An 18,977-nucleotide genomic window follows, 5' to 3' on the forward strand; every position below is an offset into this window, starting at 1 on the left:
CACTAATCTAACAGCACTCCAGATTGTGAGGATCTGAATAAAGGAAGAAATAGTTCTATGAGTAGAGGAATTAACGACTTGTGTCCTGTGTTCCTCCATTTCGTACACTTCTGCTATCCCCTCTTCTGCATAATCCCTATGACCTTTACCTTGCCACGTCCCACCTAACTCATCTCCTCCAGCTGTAGGTTCTTCCTCTCTCCCTCTTGGCTTGTGCATACTGGCTGGCCAGCAGTAGGCTCAGCTGGTTGGTGAGACAGCACACAAAAGAATAATAACGGCTGGCTTCACACCTTCTATGATTCTATGGTTCTGTGATTCAAAGTGATGCATGGCTCAGCCTGCATCTGCCCTGTCCCTCTTCCAGTCTCAGCAGTCTTGCCTGGACCTCAGATACCCGAAGGCCTGTCCCTGTGTTAAATCTGATTGGAAATGTTCAATTAAATGGCCAATTAAAAAATGTATTTTATGGCTAGCAGTGAGATGGTGTGATCATGTATGCTTCAGTCCCTCAGAAGGTAGCTAAATACCCCTTGGAGCATACATGTCAGATCCAGTTCTGCTCGTGGAGCTGGTCAGGCTTCACAGTTTTGAAGGACAACATTGTTCATAGCAATCATTTCCACCAGCAGCTACTGAGGACAGATAGGACACTTCTCCTATTATCATTACGAGAGTGATTAGAGCCACCTAATTATATCTGTGCAATGACAAAAATCTCAGCTCGCAGATGTCAAGTTAGCTGTGCTTTTAAGTATTTCATGTCCTGTGGCTTAGATTATTCCAGCTTTATAATTTTTCAGATCCCTGTTATGATTTTATGTCCAATTAATTCTGTGGGAGGACAGCAGTTCTCAAATGAACACAGAGTAAACACGATCAATAACAAACAGGCTGTTAGGAGAGTTCAACTCATTATTGCATTCTTAATGTTTCCCAGTAGTTTCCAGGTATAGGCTTGGGTTTATTTTCACATGATATATGACACATTAAACATATAGCAAATGGCTTAAAGGTCATGTCCTTTTTCAAAGCTGCTACAGTACCAGTTTCAAAAAAAGTAATCATGACTCAAAAGAGACCGAAGAAGAAGTTTTGACAACCTGTGGATTTTCCCTCAGTCCAGCACATTTGCATATAGTGTAGCTGACGTGTGTTTGACCCAAGCATTTATAATTAACTCTTAGCTTGTTGTATATAAAGAAAAGTTTCACTTTCATTTCCGTGTTTTTGTTGCAGTATAATTCCAAGAAACACCAATTAGCTATCAAATGCTGACAGCTTGCACTTAGCACTGATTAGGGCTAGATATGAACTATAAACCTAGCACATTACTATCATGCAACAGCTCATTACCACTCTAGCTTTCCTAGCTAATCTTTTCTACTAATTTTTATTTAGGGACCTTCTGGCAAGCTCATCTGAAAATTATATGCTAATGATCTGAGCAGAATTGAGAGCTTTAAATGGTAACATGGGAGAAAAAAATAATTGTTTGATCTCTTTATGTTATGATAGGTGCCATTTAATGAATTAACACAGTAGAACGTAGCATTCCATTTCAGGCCTTGCAAATATAAAAGAAAACAGAAAAGAGTGAGAGCTCCCCACACCTCTAAACCTTCCCTGCCACGTAAAAGAGCATTATATATAGTATCAGGGAATGTTTAGTAGTGCAGTCACTGAGACAGCAGTTAAGACACTATTTCCTGCGGGTCCGCTACAAGTCTACCATGGGGGATTGCCAAGGATGTGACTGCTGCTAGTAGAGGGGACATGCCACATTTGAGAAGCAGCACAAGACCACATTCAGAAGCTATCTCACTTCCTGCAATCTAACTGTGCTGAAGTTTCTTTTTTTTGAAGACCACAAAATTCACCCAACAATCCCAATATTGTGCCCTGTGTTTACTGGCTCCTACTCTGAATGAGTCAAACAGAGATGGTCAAAATGCAAATTAATGCTTTGAAAAAAAATAATTTATGTCTCTAAATCAACCACTCAAACACATCCATTCCTGCGTTACACTTGCATGATTCAAAACTTGGATAATGGCAGAGTACAGTATGCTAAGTGAGTTCTCAACACTCATCTAGCGCTGACCTTAAGACAATAAGAGCATAGCCTCTGGTCTGCAAGAAGTTGGATGTTTTTCCTAAATATGGTGGTAGAGCAATTTCTTCCTACTTTGGGCAAAAGGAGCAAGAATCCCTCAGGACTCTTCATCTTGGAATCTGCACAGCAAGAGCACTGAAGACTTGCCATTCTCTGCTCATCTTTCTAGATCTCCCAAAAGAACGTTCTCTATTTAAATATGCAAAGCTTTGCAAATTTATCTGCCAGAAATATTTCAATATGAACCCAATCAGACCACAGGGCTGGGAGATGTTAATTTACTATGAAAAAGGAGCCGGAAGGAAAAATCGTTGCACATATCCCTACTGCATATTATGAGATAAACCAAGAACTTACATTCACATTCAGGTATTGCAAAATGCAGTGAAAGGGCATGTGAGCAGCATATAATTTATAATGTCATCATAGAATACCTATCTCTCTCCCTTTGTATTTAAGACAATAATAATCGGTAAATTTTATTAGTTGGCTTGTGGCACAATAGAATTCTACTTCTGAACTGTGCACTTTTAAAGAGGAACTTATATGACGCTCCAGTTAGTGACACAATTAATGGATACAACAGAGAGAAGAATACAGAATTAATTAGGTTTAACATAGATTGCAGATTCAGTATTAGTAGGAAACATTTGGATTTTTATATTTCTGGGAGATGAATTAAGGTGAAGCACTACACTAGTAATACTCACCATGAAGCATACAGTTACTGGTTTTATAGCCATATGGATATGAACATAAAATTATTAAGGAAGTTATTTGTGTTCTGAATGTAAGGTTGGTTTCAATAGAGAGATAACATAGCTGTTTAATGCATAAAATAGATGTGTAATTGCTAGTGAAAATGACTCTCGCATACCCACACTACTAGTGTTGGAGTTTAATATTACCTCAATATAATTTTATACATAGGCTGCAACATTCTTTATTCGTAGCCTACAACTAAATGTTACCTGTTGAAAAGATTTGGTGTTTTGTTTTTGCTTTCTTCAGTTCTTTATCCTGGTCTTCAGAGAGAGGGACACCTTTAGCGAGAGCCAAGTTTGCTCTCTGACAAGGCACCTGAAGAGTTACTAATGTGCGGCTGAGTTTCCTTAAAAGAACCAGGTATCAGTCCACAGAGAAACACCATTAATGGATAGAACCTGGCCAAGAGAATTAAAAGTGTATTTTCAGGGGTTATACTCTTTTGCATGGATGTGATATAATAGTGTTATCAGAGAAAATTCAAAATCTTACATATTAAACAATGTAAATAATTCTCTAATCAAATAAGCCAATTTGTAAGGAAAACCACATTGTGGTATCTTCTTCCAATAGCCAGTTGTCAAATATACATAATGACTAGCTTGTAATTTTTTTTTTGCTTTTATTGTCATATCTCTCTTTGATAAAAGATGTTTGGTAGAAAAGTAACTGATTTTTTGGGGAGGATGAAAAAAATCCATTTCAGGTTTCGGAGTACACCTGACAGATGTGTTTGCGATACCAGTAGAGACCAGAGGAGTTCTGCTACAGTGTCACAGAAGCATCATGTCCCTGCCTGGACAAGCCCTGATCCTGCTGGGAAGACAGGCGACAGCCCTTGGAAGCTTGTACAGTAGAGAGACCTGAAGCACCACATTCAGAATCACAGCAGCCATAGCCCTCCCCCAGACAATACCCTCATTGCCATGGGGCTTGTTGCACTAAGATGAGCATGAGGGAAGCTGACACGGCACCTTCAAATGGACACAAAGGACTCCACCAGTTGTGCAACGTACTTGAAATATATGTCTGACACACACACACAAATGATTCCAGGTGAAGGAGCCCACAGAGGACTGCAATCAAGAGTAGCTCAAACCCAACAAAAGCCACTGATTGTAATGCCATTATACAGCACACAGCCATCCAAAATGGCAGTAGTAACCTAACAAGAGAAAAGAAAATCTGTTACCAGCGTAATGGGATTATTTTATATTCTGTGCGATGCAAAGATCCTGAAAGTTACCAAAGCACATCCTGACCTTCTCTGTAAAATACACTCCACAGTAAGAAGCCTCAAGTCTCAGCTGAAAAAACATGGGAGCATTTAGCAAATCTCACAAAATTGCAAAATGTGGTAGAGTGCCAACCAGTTCTCTTTCACAAACGTATTTCCAGTTCAAATCTTACTCAGCTTTGGTCCTCATCTGCCCCTCTTTCACATCAGTGTAAACGATTGCAACTACACTAGTTACCCTTTGACACAAGAACTCATAGCCAAGTGGTGCAGGTGCCTAGCACAGTGTGAGCTGCCCAAAGGGACTGACAGACGCAATATGGGAGCTATGCGAGAGCTCTGCCCTCTGGAGCTCCTTCTAAAGGCAAGCAGAACACCCCCGAAAGCTGCAGGCTGTGTTAGCTGCCTACAGCGAGGGTAGCAGGATAGAGACTTCAATCAGTGAGTGCCCCCACTCCTGCAGAGTGTAATCTGCTGTGCGTCCTTTTCTGTGCCCCAAAATCCCTTCACTTCTATAACAGCTCCCAACTTTTTCCTTTTGCCCCAAAATCCCTTCACTTCTATAACAGCTCCCAACTTTTTCCTTTTGTTCTATTCACAGAGACTGAAGACTGTATTTCTGTAGCTCCCGGGTTTCTAACACCTCCCAAAACAGCCACCATCACTCTGCTACCCAGCTCTCTGCTCTTCAGAACCGCTGTAGCAATGGGAGCCAGAAGACCTGATATTTCTAACAGTACAAACATACATTTGGTCATTGATTTTCCAAATGGGTGAAGCTTTATTTCCATCCAAGAGCAAAACAAAGGAACAGGGAGAGAAACAATTTATTAACTTCCCCTAACCCTCAAAAATAACCCATTGGAAAATAATTTTTAATTTGGCAGGTAGATTTGCTGATGGGGCGATGAGACAAAATACTGTTAAAACAGTTGAACCTGCTGTCTTAAATAATTTACTGAGTTTTGTCAGATATTGCTAGAAAGCATGTCACCTGATGGTATTGATAAACAAAAATTTATCAAGTTTCTGCAGCAGGAGAGAGAGATAGTTTTAATATTTCAGAAGATAGTTCTAACCAGCCTGCTTAACTTTGGAAAGTCAATGTATACTTTAAAAAAAATCACTTCACATCTGTTCATTGTGTACAGTCCTAGAGGCAACCACCAGCCAGAAAACTTTGATCATCCAGCAGACGCTATCTGGTATCTGAAAAGCACAAGAGGATTGTCTGCAGTGCTTTCCTGTCAAACATGTTATGAAAATAAGAACTTCAATTAAAGTTTGTATGGAAAAAAAAACATCTTGCAGTTGCAATACCATTCAAATGCTCTTGACTCAATACAAAAAACTGGCTGAAATATTCCATCTTCACATCTACACAACTCTCTTCAAAGCTTCGAGGGCCTGTCAGTCCAGCGAGGGGTTGGTGTTAAATAGAATCCAAGAAAAGAGGGAGTATGAAGAAAAACTGTTTAACTATTTGCCCAGAGAATGTAAACAACAGTCTTGTTTATTTTTACATTAAGGCCACAAATAGTATTTATATAGATCGAAAAGGAATATCAAATAGTCCTGCTTGTGCCACTAAACCCCTGTTTACGCAGCATGTTTCTGCATAATCTTCTTGAGCTCCAAATTCTTGATTATAGACACATTTGCAAGACTATATATTTCCAGTTTTCACATTCACCAATTCCATCAGTCACGTTCCTTGCAATCCTGAACAAACTCATCACTAGGTAACACTTAACCACATATGTCTCTTTCAATGAATAAGCTGTTAATCATCAAATACTGAACATGAACGGTATACAATATCCCTTAGCAAGGATTTGAGGATTATCTCATCTAATTAGATATAAGCATGTTTTCTAATCTGTAGGCTTAAGCCAAAACCCAATAAAAAGATTTCCATTGATTTACACTGAGTTTTGGTTCAAGCACTAGGAGAACTTGATTTTGCAATTCAAAGAGAAAGAGACCTTAAATAAAAATTATAACTAAGTGATGAAGGAAGAAAAGCAGTTAGCTGGGTTAAATCATGTGGCACAGAGATGGACTGGACATCCCATATCCCTTCTAGGGTAGATTTTTGAGAAAGATACCTACTGAGACTTTCTGGATTTCTTTGATGCCATGGAAGTGTAACAATCCAGTTGACTGCTACTTTTCAGACTCCTAAAACTAAAGGAGATTTTAGTAGACACTCTAGAACACGTTTTATTATTTATTTGCATAACTGCCTACCCTGTGCAAGCAATTTCCAATCAAGGACAAAGATAAACTATCAAAATGGAAGTACAGCTACCGAAAATGGTTAAAGATTTGGCCTCAGATCTCTGTAATGATATTGTGTAAACTCAGATTCCCAGCCAATCTGGAACTGTTTATAATATACCTGTTAATTAATATTATTAGTCATATGTTTATTTTGCTTTTAAATCATTATACCAATGAAGTGTTCACTTCAGCTCTTGGGAATTTATTCCACTGACTAATGGGAATCACCTTTAGCATTCTTTGAAGTTTATATTCCTCTATCTCATTACTTAAGGCTAAGAAAGCATCCTGCCACTTTGTCTAACCAGAAACTATTTTCTCCTCCTGTGTGTATTTGCATCCTTGAAGTACTAGAGAGCAGTTGTCACCTTCCCTCTTGGATGTCTCCTTTTCCCTGCCAGCTCTGAAGCTTTATTTCTGTTACAGTGTTCTTCCAGGTGAGTAACACTTTAATCTCAGACCATTCATCATTCTTCTTGCTTCTCCAGACTGTAACTTCTTAGTAATGAGATGCCCAGCTCCAAAAAAGGGGCTACATACTGACACTATACAGAGAAAAGGTATTTTCGTTGGTCATCTGCAGTGGGGTCATCTGCTCTCTTGCCCCGAATCACACTGGGTTTGTGCATGGTAAGAAGGATCAGTAGGCAAACGAAAGTCAGTTTCAGAGATCACATCCATATGCAACCATTCAAGAAACAGGAGATAACCAAACACATGAAGTAAGGTTAATAAATACTACTAAATGCTTTTTGATAATTTGCTATATTGCACAAGAGCTAGTTATTGCAAGGTTATGATTATTAAAAAATTGTTCAATTATACATGAAATGAATTATCACATTTCCGGAAGAAGAAATGTATTAATGTTCAATTGAGCCTGAACTAGTGGTGGAACAGGTGAGAATAAACTGCTGGATACCCTGACTCAAGGTTCAAAATGGCATTTTAATGAATTAAGTACAAATTAATTTGTATATGAAATCACCACAATGGCCTATTTGGGTCTCACTCACTTTAAATTTCAGCAATAACTGCACGCTGCTGGATTGCTTGTTCATTACCAGTCATGTCTGTGCTGGCTCAGGACCAAAGTAGTGTCCTTCTATGAGGCAGCTATCTGCGGCTGATAGGAATCCCTATTTAAATGCAATTAGTAATTGCTACTAAATCTGACTATAAAGCACAAGCACTTCCCTTCCCATTTCTTTTTGCAGTCCATCATTATTTGCTTGTTACAGTATCTCTAAAGCAGTAATTCAACAGTGGTTCAAAGAGCATCAAAAGAGCTATCTCATCAGGCCTCATTCTTCCTACTTGAACAGCTGTACAGAATGAAGCCATGTCCACTGAGGGCTGTTCTAAAACTGGTGTAACAGGGGATCGCACTCAGGGTGTGCAACATACACACTTACATCCACTACACATGCACACAGACACCTCTGCTCCAATAATTATAATGTTTCCACTCTGGAAGGACTGACTTGAAAACCCAAAGCTGAGGAATGGCAGCTCCACTGAAGCTTTCCCTGAGGATTTTGTCTATGATCTCTCATTAAGTTGATGACGGAACACAGTACTGTAACACATGTGCAGATAAAGCTCAAATCTGCACCATCAGCTGTACAAACTGTCCTATAATAAAGTGCTTTGTTGATAAACACTACAACAGTGATTGCTGTAGCGTGCAAAATACATTATCCTCATGCTCTAGAGTTGCAGATTAGATTACTCTAATAAAATGTAAGAAGTTTTTATATATTCAGAGACTGTGCATCCCTGATTCCATCTACTTTATGTAGATCCCTGGAATAAAGAAGAAAATTGTCCTAAAACAAGATAGAAACTACTAAAACTGTTAGGCCCAGAAAAAACCCAAAGGCAAAAGCAATTTCCAGATGCACCAAGTCCTCATTATATCTGTGCTGCGAGTGTTTCAGTGCTCACCTCTTTACTGGCAACTGCATTGCTCTTCCACATTGCCAAAGCACACTGGCTTGAGTCAGAAAGCTTGCACGTAAGGCCACGTTCTCAGCTGGCATAATATGGCATTGCTCCAGTGGCTTTACTGTATGTTAGCCAAGGCTCTGGTCCATATGACCTTGCTGCCAACATCATGGAAAAAATCTTTTGTTACTGAGCAGCTCATGGTTTCGGTAGCTAATTAAGAACTATTTCACATTCAACAAAATCTCTATTTTCCACTCTCCCACAATCGGATCATTCAGGGACACTACTTAGGCTTATTCCTCTTTTCGAATGGGCTCATTTCTTTTCCTTTTTCGCTTCCCAGTTCTTCTCTGTGGACTGTTATCTCTTCTGTGCATTACCTCAGTGCCTCTCAGAGTTCTCCTGTTCATTTGGAGCTATTTTCCAGTCCTGGGATTCTGTATCAGCTGTCACTCATGTCCTCATTTCCATTTTTTTTCCCTTCATCTGCTTCCGTATTTCCACAAGTAAAATAGCAAAGCAGTTCTTCATTCCCTTCTGATATTTTTCACACTAAATTAACACAGAAAGATTGGAGATTCCAAAGGCAGCACAAGATTTTTTTCTGAGCCTTTCCGTGGTCTTTGTACCACGTTCTCATTGAGGAGAAGCAAAAGCAAGGAACAGAAGACTAGTAGATGCAGCAGGGGAAAGCAAAAGTGACTGACACGTCTCAATTAAAAAGAAGTATTTTATGTTTAGGCACTGATTAAGTAACGAAAAAATCAGATTGCTCATTTGGTATCTAGTTCAATTCTTAAGCCTAGTAAGCAGACATGGTTATGGGAATCCCACAAAACTAGACTTAGTAAGAGCTCATAAATAAGGATAAATTATCCAGTAGTAATACTAGCTATTGTACAGGAACTATATTGTGGACTGGTTTTTAGCTTTCCTTATCTCTTCCTGAAAAGTTTTCACTGACATATCTTCTGAGAAAAATTATTTAGCTCATGTTATAAATGCAAAGGCAAAACGTTTAAAAGAAGATACCTGGGATCCCAGTTCTCTTCACAAAGTTTTTTACACGGATGAAACAACTGCCCATACATACAGTCATTTAACTAAGAAAGGAATCTGAGTTACTGGATCGATTCAAACCTGATTTTCATTTTTACTCCAATAATTAACTAACAATTTAAAGGAAATATCTGGCATACAGCATATTCTTTAGGCTCATATTTTATGCCACAACACTAAAATCCAACACTCTCCCTTTTGTCCTCTTGACTTAAAAGCAATAATAGTCTATCCTTGATGAAAAACAACCTAAATTTCACATCCTATTAGGACCAACTATGCAAGTTCTTAACTAAAATAAGCTAAAGGAGTCCTAGCAACAGTTAAATTATAAGTAGTGCTTTTTCCAAGTCTGAATGCCCTCTAAAAGTCAAACCTGATTTTTTTCTAGCTCAATTTCATAAATGGGAATAAAGAAAAAATACAAAAATAAATTATTTTCTAAAGGTCAGGCAGAATGAAAGAATAGATTAGCCCATCATTTAAGCACTAGATTAGATCTTAAAATATGGTGGCTCTGACACTAAGCATCTTGTGCAGCCTTGTACTGATTAATTAATATCATTCTATTTTCTACATATAGGATTAAAAACAATACCAGCAGCTAAGATCTTGAGGAACTGCAACCATGTGACACAGAAGTAGAAGTGCCAAGAATAAAATTCTTGCTTTTGACCCACGCCCATCTATTTTACAGACAAGACTCCCTCCTTGGATAAGCATAAGCATGTAGTTCAAAATACAGGATGCCTCCAGAAGCACTAACACATTGGGTTAGCACACTAAGAGACAAGCCTACGAAATAAAACAAGCAACAATTTCCTAAAGAGGAATTCATATAGCCTTGCACTTTTCTAAATAGTTTTCTTACATTCTCATAGTCATTAAAATGTATAAAAATGATTATTTCCAAAACAGCATTACCATGAATTATCACCACCCCTGTTGCCTAGCAACTAGAGTAATTTTTGAATAGTGAGCTATATAAACTAGTATCTGGAGTTTGTGCAAATGGGTATTCATTTGCGGATTTAAAACACATTCATCTTCGAAATCAGCAGCAGATAATACAGCACTAATGCACAGCTAAACGCTCTTACAAAATTAAAATGCTACTAAATTACTGCAGCTTAGCAAAACCCTTATCCTGTAGCGGATCTGTGCCCTGATAAACTTTGTTAGGCCTGGAGCTGACTCCCCTTCTCTTCACTGGGCTCGCAAGTACCGCTTTCTAACATTTATGAAGATATTTGACATTCCTGCAGAGAAAATAATTCTTGCCCAGTCTTTTGAGGGATTTGCTCATAGCTCAAGAGCAAAAGAAACTGGTGACAGTTAATTGTAATGTATTTAAGTCCATTTAAAGATTCTGTTTTCATATAACATACTGAGCTGGAAGAACTCACTAGTTTATACCATGACAGAATGACGTACTTAGCAAGGTTCAAATACATCTGGACAGTAATAGCAACAAAGAGGAAACACACTGAGATATTAGAGGGAGATAATAATTACAAATATGAAAGATACACACTTCCCAAAATCACAGCCTGGTCACTTGTTAGCTGCATGTTGTTGCCCATTATAGGGATTCTTGCCCATTCTTGAGACCCACGTGGAATTTAACATGAACGCAGGACAAGATCCAAAATCACATCAACCTGTATTGTTTAATATCTGAGAATTTCTACATTACTTTCTTACAACTTTAGTAGACAACCCTGCTAAAGCTAATGTCAATCTGCGTTACTATGTGTGGAAGGGGCGGGGGGGTTACTAAGGGAGAAAGATGCCAAGTAAATGCTTTCCAAGGCTTAGCCTTAAGGGAAAAAAAAAAAATAAATCAAAATGTGTTGAACATCAGCATGTGTTTTTCATAGCAACTGCAGGCAGAGAAGCAAATTCATCCCTGGCACACACACACAGCCTACTGAAGGCAATGCAGTAGCATCTGCTTATACCAGCTATGAATCTGAACAAGCTTTTTCCTACAACTAATACCTGTGGAGATAAAGCTGGATATAGCACTAAAGAGAGTTTAAGAGCCTTCAGTCTCTCATTGTTCAGAGAACTAAATTTCTGCAGTAGGAGAAAACCTGATCCCTATGAAATTGTGAGTTTCTGGGCTCCCAGGAAGCCATGCAGTGCCTACTGACAGGCTGCCGTAAAATACTTAATGGCTGTTTAATAGCTCAGATAAAGAAAAGATGTGCCATTTTGTCTGCTGCTCTATGGAAATTCGCTGGGACAACACACCCAATGTGCAATGCTGCTGTCACGTAAGAAATCACAGCCTTTGTTTTCCTTTGGTCCCACTCAAAAAAAGCAGTTAACAAAATTTTAATTTATCCTTATCAATGAAAAAACACTCCTAAAGAAAGGGACTTTATCTCCGCTAGACGGGCTAACTACTGCTTTAAACAAGAGGTGCTACTGAACACATATCACATCAGTCTATAGGATACTCAGCCTCTCCTACAACGCAGCATGCCCCGTGCTCATCCCGCCTCCTTCCACTCTTCTCTGCAGAGGAGCAAGCACATGTGTTCTACCAGAGCACAGAGGACATAGCGTTTGCACTCACCCATCCACCAAGACTCTTAATTCCTCGGCTCACGAATGGATCACACTTGGAGAAAAATGCTTTCTGCATTCTTAGCAAGAAGTGGACAAAATTTACTTCAAAATATGACAATAAACAAACAAAACCCAAAACTTGGTTTGTTTTTCATGTCACCCTGTTTTTCCTAACTCCAGATTTCATATCCATGTCCCTCATGAATAGTGATATTCATTAGCAGTTCAATTACAAGATGATCCTGTCATGCCAGTTGCTGTTCTCTAGCCTTTAGGCTAAAGAAAAGCAATACCATCTAGAAACTTCTCCATAAGAAGGCTGTTTGACTGCCTGGGTTTGCTAATGAATCCAAACTTGCTTACAGACCTGCACACATGACAAATGGAGTGAGACAAAGACAAAGAGAAATGAGTACAAAATATACCCACAAGACGAGCAATTCCTCTAATTTACTAGAAGCTACCTGCAGTAGCAAAGGCCACTTGTCTAGTGTGACAAATAGGTCCTACTTCTTTTTTTGCAAGTTGAGGGCTGACACTTACATTCAAATCATGCAAAAGCAAAATGCAAAGTAACCTTGGATCACAGAAGGAATCTCATTACAAACATGCATGCTGATTGTGACATATTTTCAAGAAACTAAACTCCACATGATGGACAGCAAAAGAGTTTTCTCTACAGTGCTGCATTATGGCAGCAATATTTGTCTCTGTAGAGAAGATATGAAACTGGCTCTCAGATGCTTTGAGACATTTAAAAAATATATTTAAACAGTTCCAAAAAAGAAAATCATAATGTGGTGAACTTCAAGCCTTAAGATCTTTAAGACGCTTGGGTCCTATTTCAGCAGGCTTCTTCCTTTGAGACCAAAATGTCAAACAGAGTGTAGTTAACAGATGTAAGGTTAGATCAGGTATCGCTGGACCCCAGGCAAAATTTGCAGCACCCCAGGAGGGCTGCACTGATCCCAGTGGACTGCTTGCTGCTTGCAAGCATCCTCTGATGAGGTGCAACATAGAATACCACTTACTTGTACGGGATGTGTTTGCTTCCATTGACAAGGGCAAGGATGACATTCCCCAGTGCTGACAATGAGAGACAGAGACCAGAGCTTCCCTCCCGGTTTTTGCTGAGCACTTTCACACAGCTACCCAGGTCAATAAGGTGCAAGCGGCTGCGACCTCCAGACACTGCCATAAACAAAGAAAGCAAACAGTAAGTATGTGCCTCCAAAAGCAGCTTCCCAGGAAAGCAAAAGACTCACCATGACTTGCGAAGAAGAAACAATCCAGATCCCCTTCTTAATTCATGATAGCAGCAACAAACTGCAGGGGTCCTGCTAACTCACTGTCAGCCTTTATTGCTGTGCATTGCTCTCCACTCCGGACTTGCTTAAAAATTGCCAAGGTTTTCAGTACTCACCTGCTCCTGCAGGTTTAACTCTGTGGGAGGCACCACTCTGCTTTTTGGGTTTTTTTCTTAATACATTGCTGCTTAGTGAGCAGTGATCCTTTTAGCTTCTGTTATCTTTCCCATCTTGAATATCAGATTTTCAGAAAAAAAATGTGGCATCTGTGGGACTTTCGACTTTGTTTTAAGTCTATATACATTTACATTATCATTTGGGCTAAGACAAGTTTTGCCATGCCATACATAATGGATTGGGGACAAGCTGCTCTATTCTGAAAATAGTTTCTGTAATAGTGGCAGTGGATTGCTAGGTTTTTCTCTTGTTTACTCTGTATCAATACACTACGTTTAAAGTGAAAAGATGCTCTTGTTGAAACCCTAAGATTAACAGACATCTGCTCTCTTTAAAAGCCTATGGTTCCTTATGAACCTAAGATGGGGACCATACAGATTTAACAGAAGTACTTCTAATTCTTACTAACTGAAGAAAATTTCCTAGCTGGGTTTTTTTTGCATCTGATCTTTGGCCACTCTCTATTCTCAAGAAAGATGTAGGAAAAGGCAGTTCTGTTTCTAGGATCTTAACTCAAAAGTTAAAAGCACTATTTGAGGACTTACTAGCAGTAACACTTAGCTGTAGCATAAAACACGTTAACCTATACTGAAAAAATAAGGAAAGAGATATTTCATTTTGCAAGCACTGAAAAATACAAGTCTCACTGCTGAGTCCCATTCCTTGGTGTCTTGCATGACATAAAACTTTCTAAAAAAATATAAAGCCTCTCTGCAGAATGTATTATATAGAATTCTATAATTCTTTTTCAGTTGTAGATGATAATCAAAATGAACAACGAGACTATGAGCAGATTTTTATGATAAAAGAAAAAAGAAACATGAACAAAGAGAGAAGAGAATGAACAAAAACAAAGCAGAAAGAAAAAAGGAAGAAGAAAGAGAAAAGGGGAAGAAGAAATGAGATAAGCCCTCTCCTGTGAAAGTGATGTATCCTATGAGATTTGTGAAAAATAATCCAAAAATGCAGCCATAATCTCTGTCAACAACTGTTAAAATACAGTAACTTCTGTGTCATATAAGTCCTGCTAGTTCTTCAGCTAGAAAAAGTATTACGCAACACAAGACTTCCATTTATTAAATTATAGTATGACATTGGTTAAGTCATGCTGAGTATCACAAAACAGAACTGAAGAAGGTATGCCTGATTAAAACTAAAGTTGGTGGCTAGACATTCAAAATGCTGTAACAGTCCACGGATTATAGGACAACCCATTAAACATGTCCATGGAAGTTTCATTGCTGTTCTCTCAGTAGTGGGAAGGGGTGGGATACCACTTATGGAGAATTATCCACACACTCTACGGCCTCCTGAACTCACTAATGAAAGTCAAGCTTCCCTGGGGAATGATACAAGCAGCTGCACCTTTACCTCCTCTGAACTGCTCACAGAGGACTTCTGCCTCCCCTCTAAGAATCCTTAAAACTCTTGACTTAAGGGTTCCGATTCTTCTAAGACTGCTACCCTCAGAAGGCTGGAATTACCTTTTTGGGGCATCCCCCTATGATTTCCTTAGAAATGTGCTTACTTGCTACTGAAAGAAACTGCAGGTAACTTTACTGAATTATATATAATAAATTATATTACATGGGCTGAGGAAACCTAGAATAAGAGGAATTACCAGATCATTCCTTCTTATTTAATCTACAAGTCAAAGTAAGACATCTTTAGAACAGCAGATCCAGTTGCTTGAAATGAAAATGAAGCTACTTGCTAGGTAAGTTCTCCACTAATGTGCCAGGCAACTACAGAGGAAAGAAGTGGAACACCCTAACACTTGTTTTTGTCTATGGCCACAGAGACTTTGCAGAACTGAAAGCTGAAAAATGACTGTGCCAGTTCTGTCACGATGCCATTTATTTCAATGATGTGAAGTCTGCTTCATGACATTCCTGGTAATGAATCTTACAAGAAGGTAAGTACAGTACCAATGCATTATTCTAATAGTAATTTTTTACCAAAATCATATGCTAGCCAACCCCTTAATCTCTCATCCTTTGGAAGCTGGGTTTCTTTTTTATTTTTTTTTTCTTCTTCCTATCCTTTTTTAATCCTGTTACTGGAATCTATATATCTCTACTATCTTCATGTTGTTTTTTTTCTGAAAAGTCCTTCATTACAGCAGGAGACAGTGATAATCACTAGGCGCCCTTTCTGAGCAGCTGGAATTCCCCCCTCATTCAATTATCACAGAGATCTGACCCTGCTTGGCTTGTGGGGCCACTCAGATATGGGAATTTGAAGACAGGAGGTGGTACGGCCACAAGATAAAGATATAACTAAAGGCAGTGGCAAAGCATGCCATACTATAACCCAACAGGATCACGTCTTCTTTTTTGAAAAGGAGTCATTATAGCCACAGGAAAATATTTTTTCCCTTTTATTATTTGTATTTGAAGCTGGTAGAAAAGGACAGAGTGTACATGTGCTTGTATGCAGTAAAAAACATAGAGCATTAAATAATTTTAATAATTCTCTCAAAATTAGCCATCTTTATTCCCATGAACCAGTTTGTTTGAGCATTCACAGTCTTCCTTTCCACCGCAGGGTGGTTAATTAATAAACCTTTAGTTAATTGAGATTTCTGCTTGCCAATTCCACAAGGGTTATTACTTAAACACATGCAGAGTGCATTTCCATTTACAGCAACTTTCTGGTTTTCTCTTATAAGCACAGTCCACATAAATCTTCTGCGTTCAAACATTAGACATTAATACTGCAGTGGTGTTCACCCACTACACATCATAGCTTGCAATCTATTCCGTATTACAAATAACCTATGCGGAGCCAGGAGCTGAAACATACGCTTTTTCAGCAGAATTGCTTAAGCCCACAAATTTAAAGAAGCAGAGGTCTCTGGTATCTTTCAAACAAACATTTCTCCCTATAAAAAATTACTATTTAACAAAAAAGTATTTTAATGTGAAAACCTTCTTTTTCAGTGAGGGTATATCTCATATTATACAAACCTTTTTATAACTAGAACTTAGTTATAAACAATTTGCTAGACTTGAAACATAAATATAATAAAAAAATATAAATGGACCAAGTCAAATGAAACCTTTGAAAATTATAGGAACATATAAGCAGACATGGAAGCATCTTTTCCTCATTTACAAGTTGGAGATGCATGTAGAGACACAAGTCAGTGAACATATCTAACGGCGAATAGAGGGAGTAAGCCAATTTGAAAAACCCAGACCATTTACAGAGGATCATGAAAGTGGGTGTGCAGCTAAAACATCACATATGTCCAAGAAAAGCTACAGTTTATGCACTGCCAAAATCAGCTTATACACACACTGCCCCATTTAGGTGCTGAAGGGGAACATCTAGCCTTAAAAGTAGCAGGGAATTCTCATCACCACAATATTTTAACCCATGATTTCAACACTATCAGTAAAGTTAGTACCAAAAGTCAGTCTGAAAAGCACTTTTTTTATTTAGACAGAGGCCCACACAGTGCTTAGGACCAACCTACCTAGTGCTGAGCAACTAAATTGACAATTAATGGTATTGATAATTATTATAAATCTATAAAATATAAATAAGTATATGTTTATTATATTTAGTTTCAATTTTATTTATATCACTTTATTTATTATTTATATATAACTAAATATATAATGTAAATAAATGTTATAAATAAATATAAATAAACATAAAATAGTATTTATAATAAAGTGGGCTTTAATGGCCTTTGGTGGGTCTTTACCAGGCAAATGGACAGTCTGCAGTTATGACTGGCCTCACCCCATTCTGAATGGAGAACTCTCCTAATTTGCACCAGTAAAGAATATTGTTTAAAGGCTTGTTTCGAGACAGCCTCGAGGCAGGCAGGTAGGAAACCAAAGGGAGCGAGGGAACAACTTACTTCCTCCTTTGCCACTCTTCTCCATGCGGTACTGGTAGATATGCAGAGTGAAGAGCATGTGAGAGTTGCGGTGATCCTCCTCATCGCAGTTCCGCTGGCTGCTGTGACGCGAGGCGATGGCAGCATCAAGGAAGAAGGCAGCCTTCTCTGCTGTAGGGGCACGGAGCTCACTCTGATTCTGAAGCTGTGGGTTAACACAAGGGAAAAATGACCTGGAACCTCCCACGCAAGTCACACTTCCAGACAACTCCCCACAGCCGACACACCCTGTGGATACTCTGACTTCTGATGGGATCGAAAAGCAGGTGGTGCCCAATGGAACAAGACCCTCCTGACACTGGCAGTGACAATACCATGTCCTCCAGCAGCCCAGGAGCCCTCCTGATTGCATCCAGGCTTTTGAGGGCTCTTACCTGGGGTACCCTGGCGGCAGTTGCTACAAATAAACCCCAGCAACTGGAAATTGTCCTATGGGCGGAGCAGATGCACACATTTGTTCCTTCACTTTCCCAAAATTTTAAACTATTTATGTTTATTAATTATTCACTATATTCATTACTTGTACTGCCTTTTTCGCCCCAGCATTGCTGGCTCTGGCAATCACTCTGTCCTTCCAACAGTCAGAAGTGAAGAAAAATAATTGTGGGAGCCACATCAATCCCAAACTCAACAGCTGGTGGAGATGGGCAGAGGCAGGTCCACATGTTACCCCTCAAAAAGTGTTAGAAGAGAGCAGCCCACAGAAAATTCTGGGAAATAACAGGAGTGAAGCTTGTGTTCAGCCCCATGCCTTGTGCGAAGAGAAGTCATTTTCTTGCCCCTTCATTCCACAAGCTTATGCACTTGCTCACAGGCCAGAGCAATCTATTAGTCGGAACAAGGCAGGTAATGTACATTCATTCACATTTCCTGGACCCAGTCACCAGCCTGCTCTTATCTCTCCAAATTGATAGACAGCATAGAAGGGCAGATATTAATCCTTCATAACGTTAGGAATGCGTGCATGGTTCATGTCACCTAAGATTAGTTTGTCTGTGGAAGGGATGTGTGACACTGCAATCTGATGGCATTACTTCAGGCAGTATATAGAGCTATCCCATAGGATAGACCTGTTTCGTGTGGTGTAAAAGCAGTGAGGAACTCCAGTTTTCAGGGTTTGGGTTTGTTTCTCTGCTATGTAGCACAGCTAAAAGTTAAGTTCTCCCAAAGAAGACAGTGCTCCTGTCTCCTCTTTGTGAGATATGGCCCGCAGAGTGAGAAAGCCAACGCTGCGCATGGAATGGGGTGACACAGCTGAAGGCTCTGGGAATAGGGCAGGAAGGAGTTAACAAGACAAGCAGAAGGCAGGCCAGTCTGTGGGCTGATCTCACCAATATAAGCAACAAAAAAATGTGCATCTTGGAAAGGCCCAATGACAGACAATATGACATACAGTGATTATTCATTTGCTACACACACTACTGATTTTGTATAGCTGTATGACTATAAAATGACATCCTCCCTTCATCTGATGATTTTGAGAAATCAGGTGTAGGACACATGACTCCAGAATGTTGCTGTGTCTTGTAAACACACATGATAAGGCTTTTCTTCTTGCAGTTTAATTCACTATTTTACATTTCAGAGATACAT

At 39.1% G+C, this 18,977-nt stretch overlaps 1 protein-coding gene across 1 annotated transcript in view; it reads right to left on the reverse strand.

Moving 5' to 3' along the window:
• The window catches only part of KIF26B (kinesin family member 26B), a 288,623-nt gene that overhangs the window by 43,078 nt on the left and 226,568 nt on the right, over nt 1–18,977 (reverse strand). The window contains exons 9-10 of the mRNA XM_054063280.1: nt 17,346–17,529; nt 13,019–13,178 (exon numbers count right to left, since the gene is read on the reverse strand). Coding sequence (XP_053919255.1) covers nt 13,019–13,178; nt 17,346–17,529 — 344 coding nt within the window. The remainder of the gene's footprint in view (nt 1–13,018; nt 13,179–17,345; nt 17,530–18,977) is intronic.

This window comes from Cuculus canorus, chromosome 3 (assembly GCF_017976375.1).
Source record: "Cuculus canorus isolate bCucCan1 chromosome 3, bCucCan1.pri, whole genome shotgun sequence".
Classification (NCBI taxonomy): domain Eukaryota; kingdom Metazoa; phylum Chordata; class Aves; order Cuculiformes; family Cuculidae; genus Cuculus; species Cuculus canorus.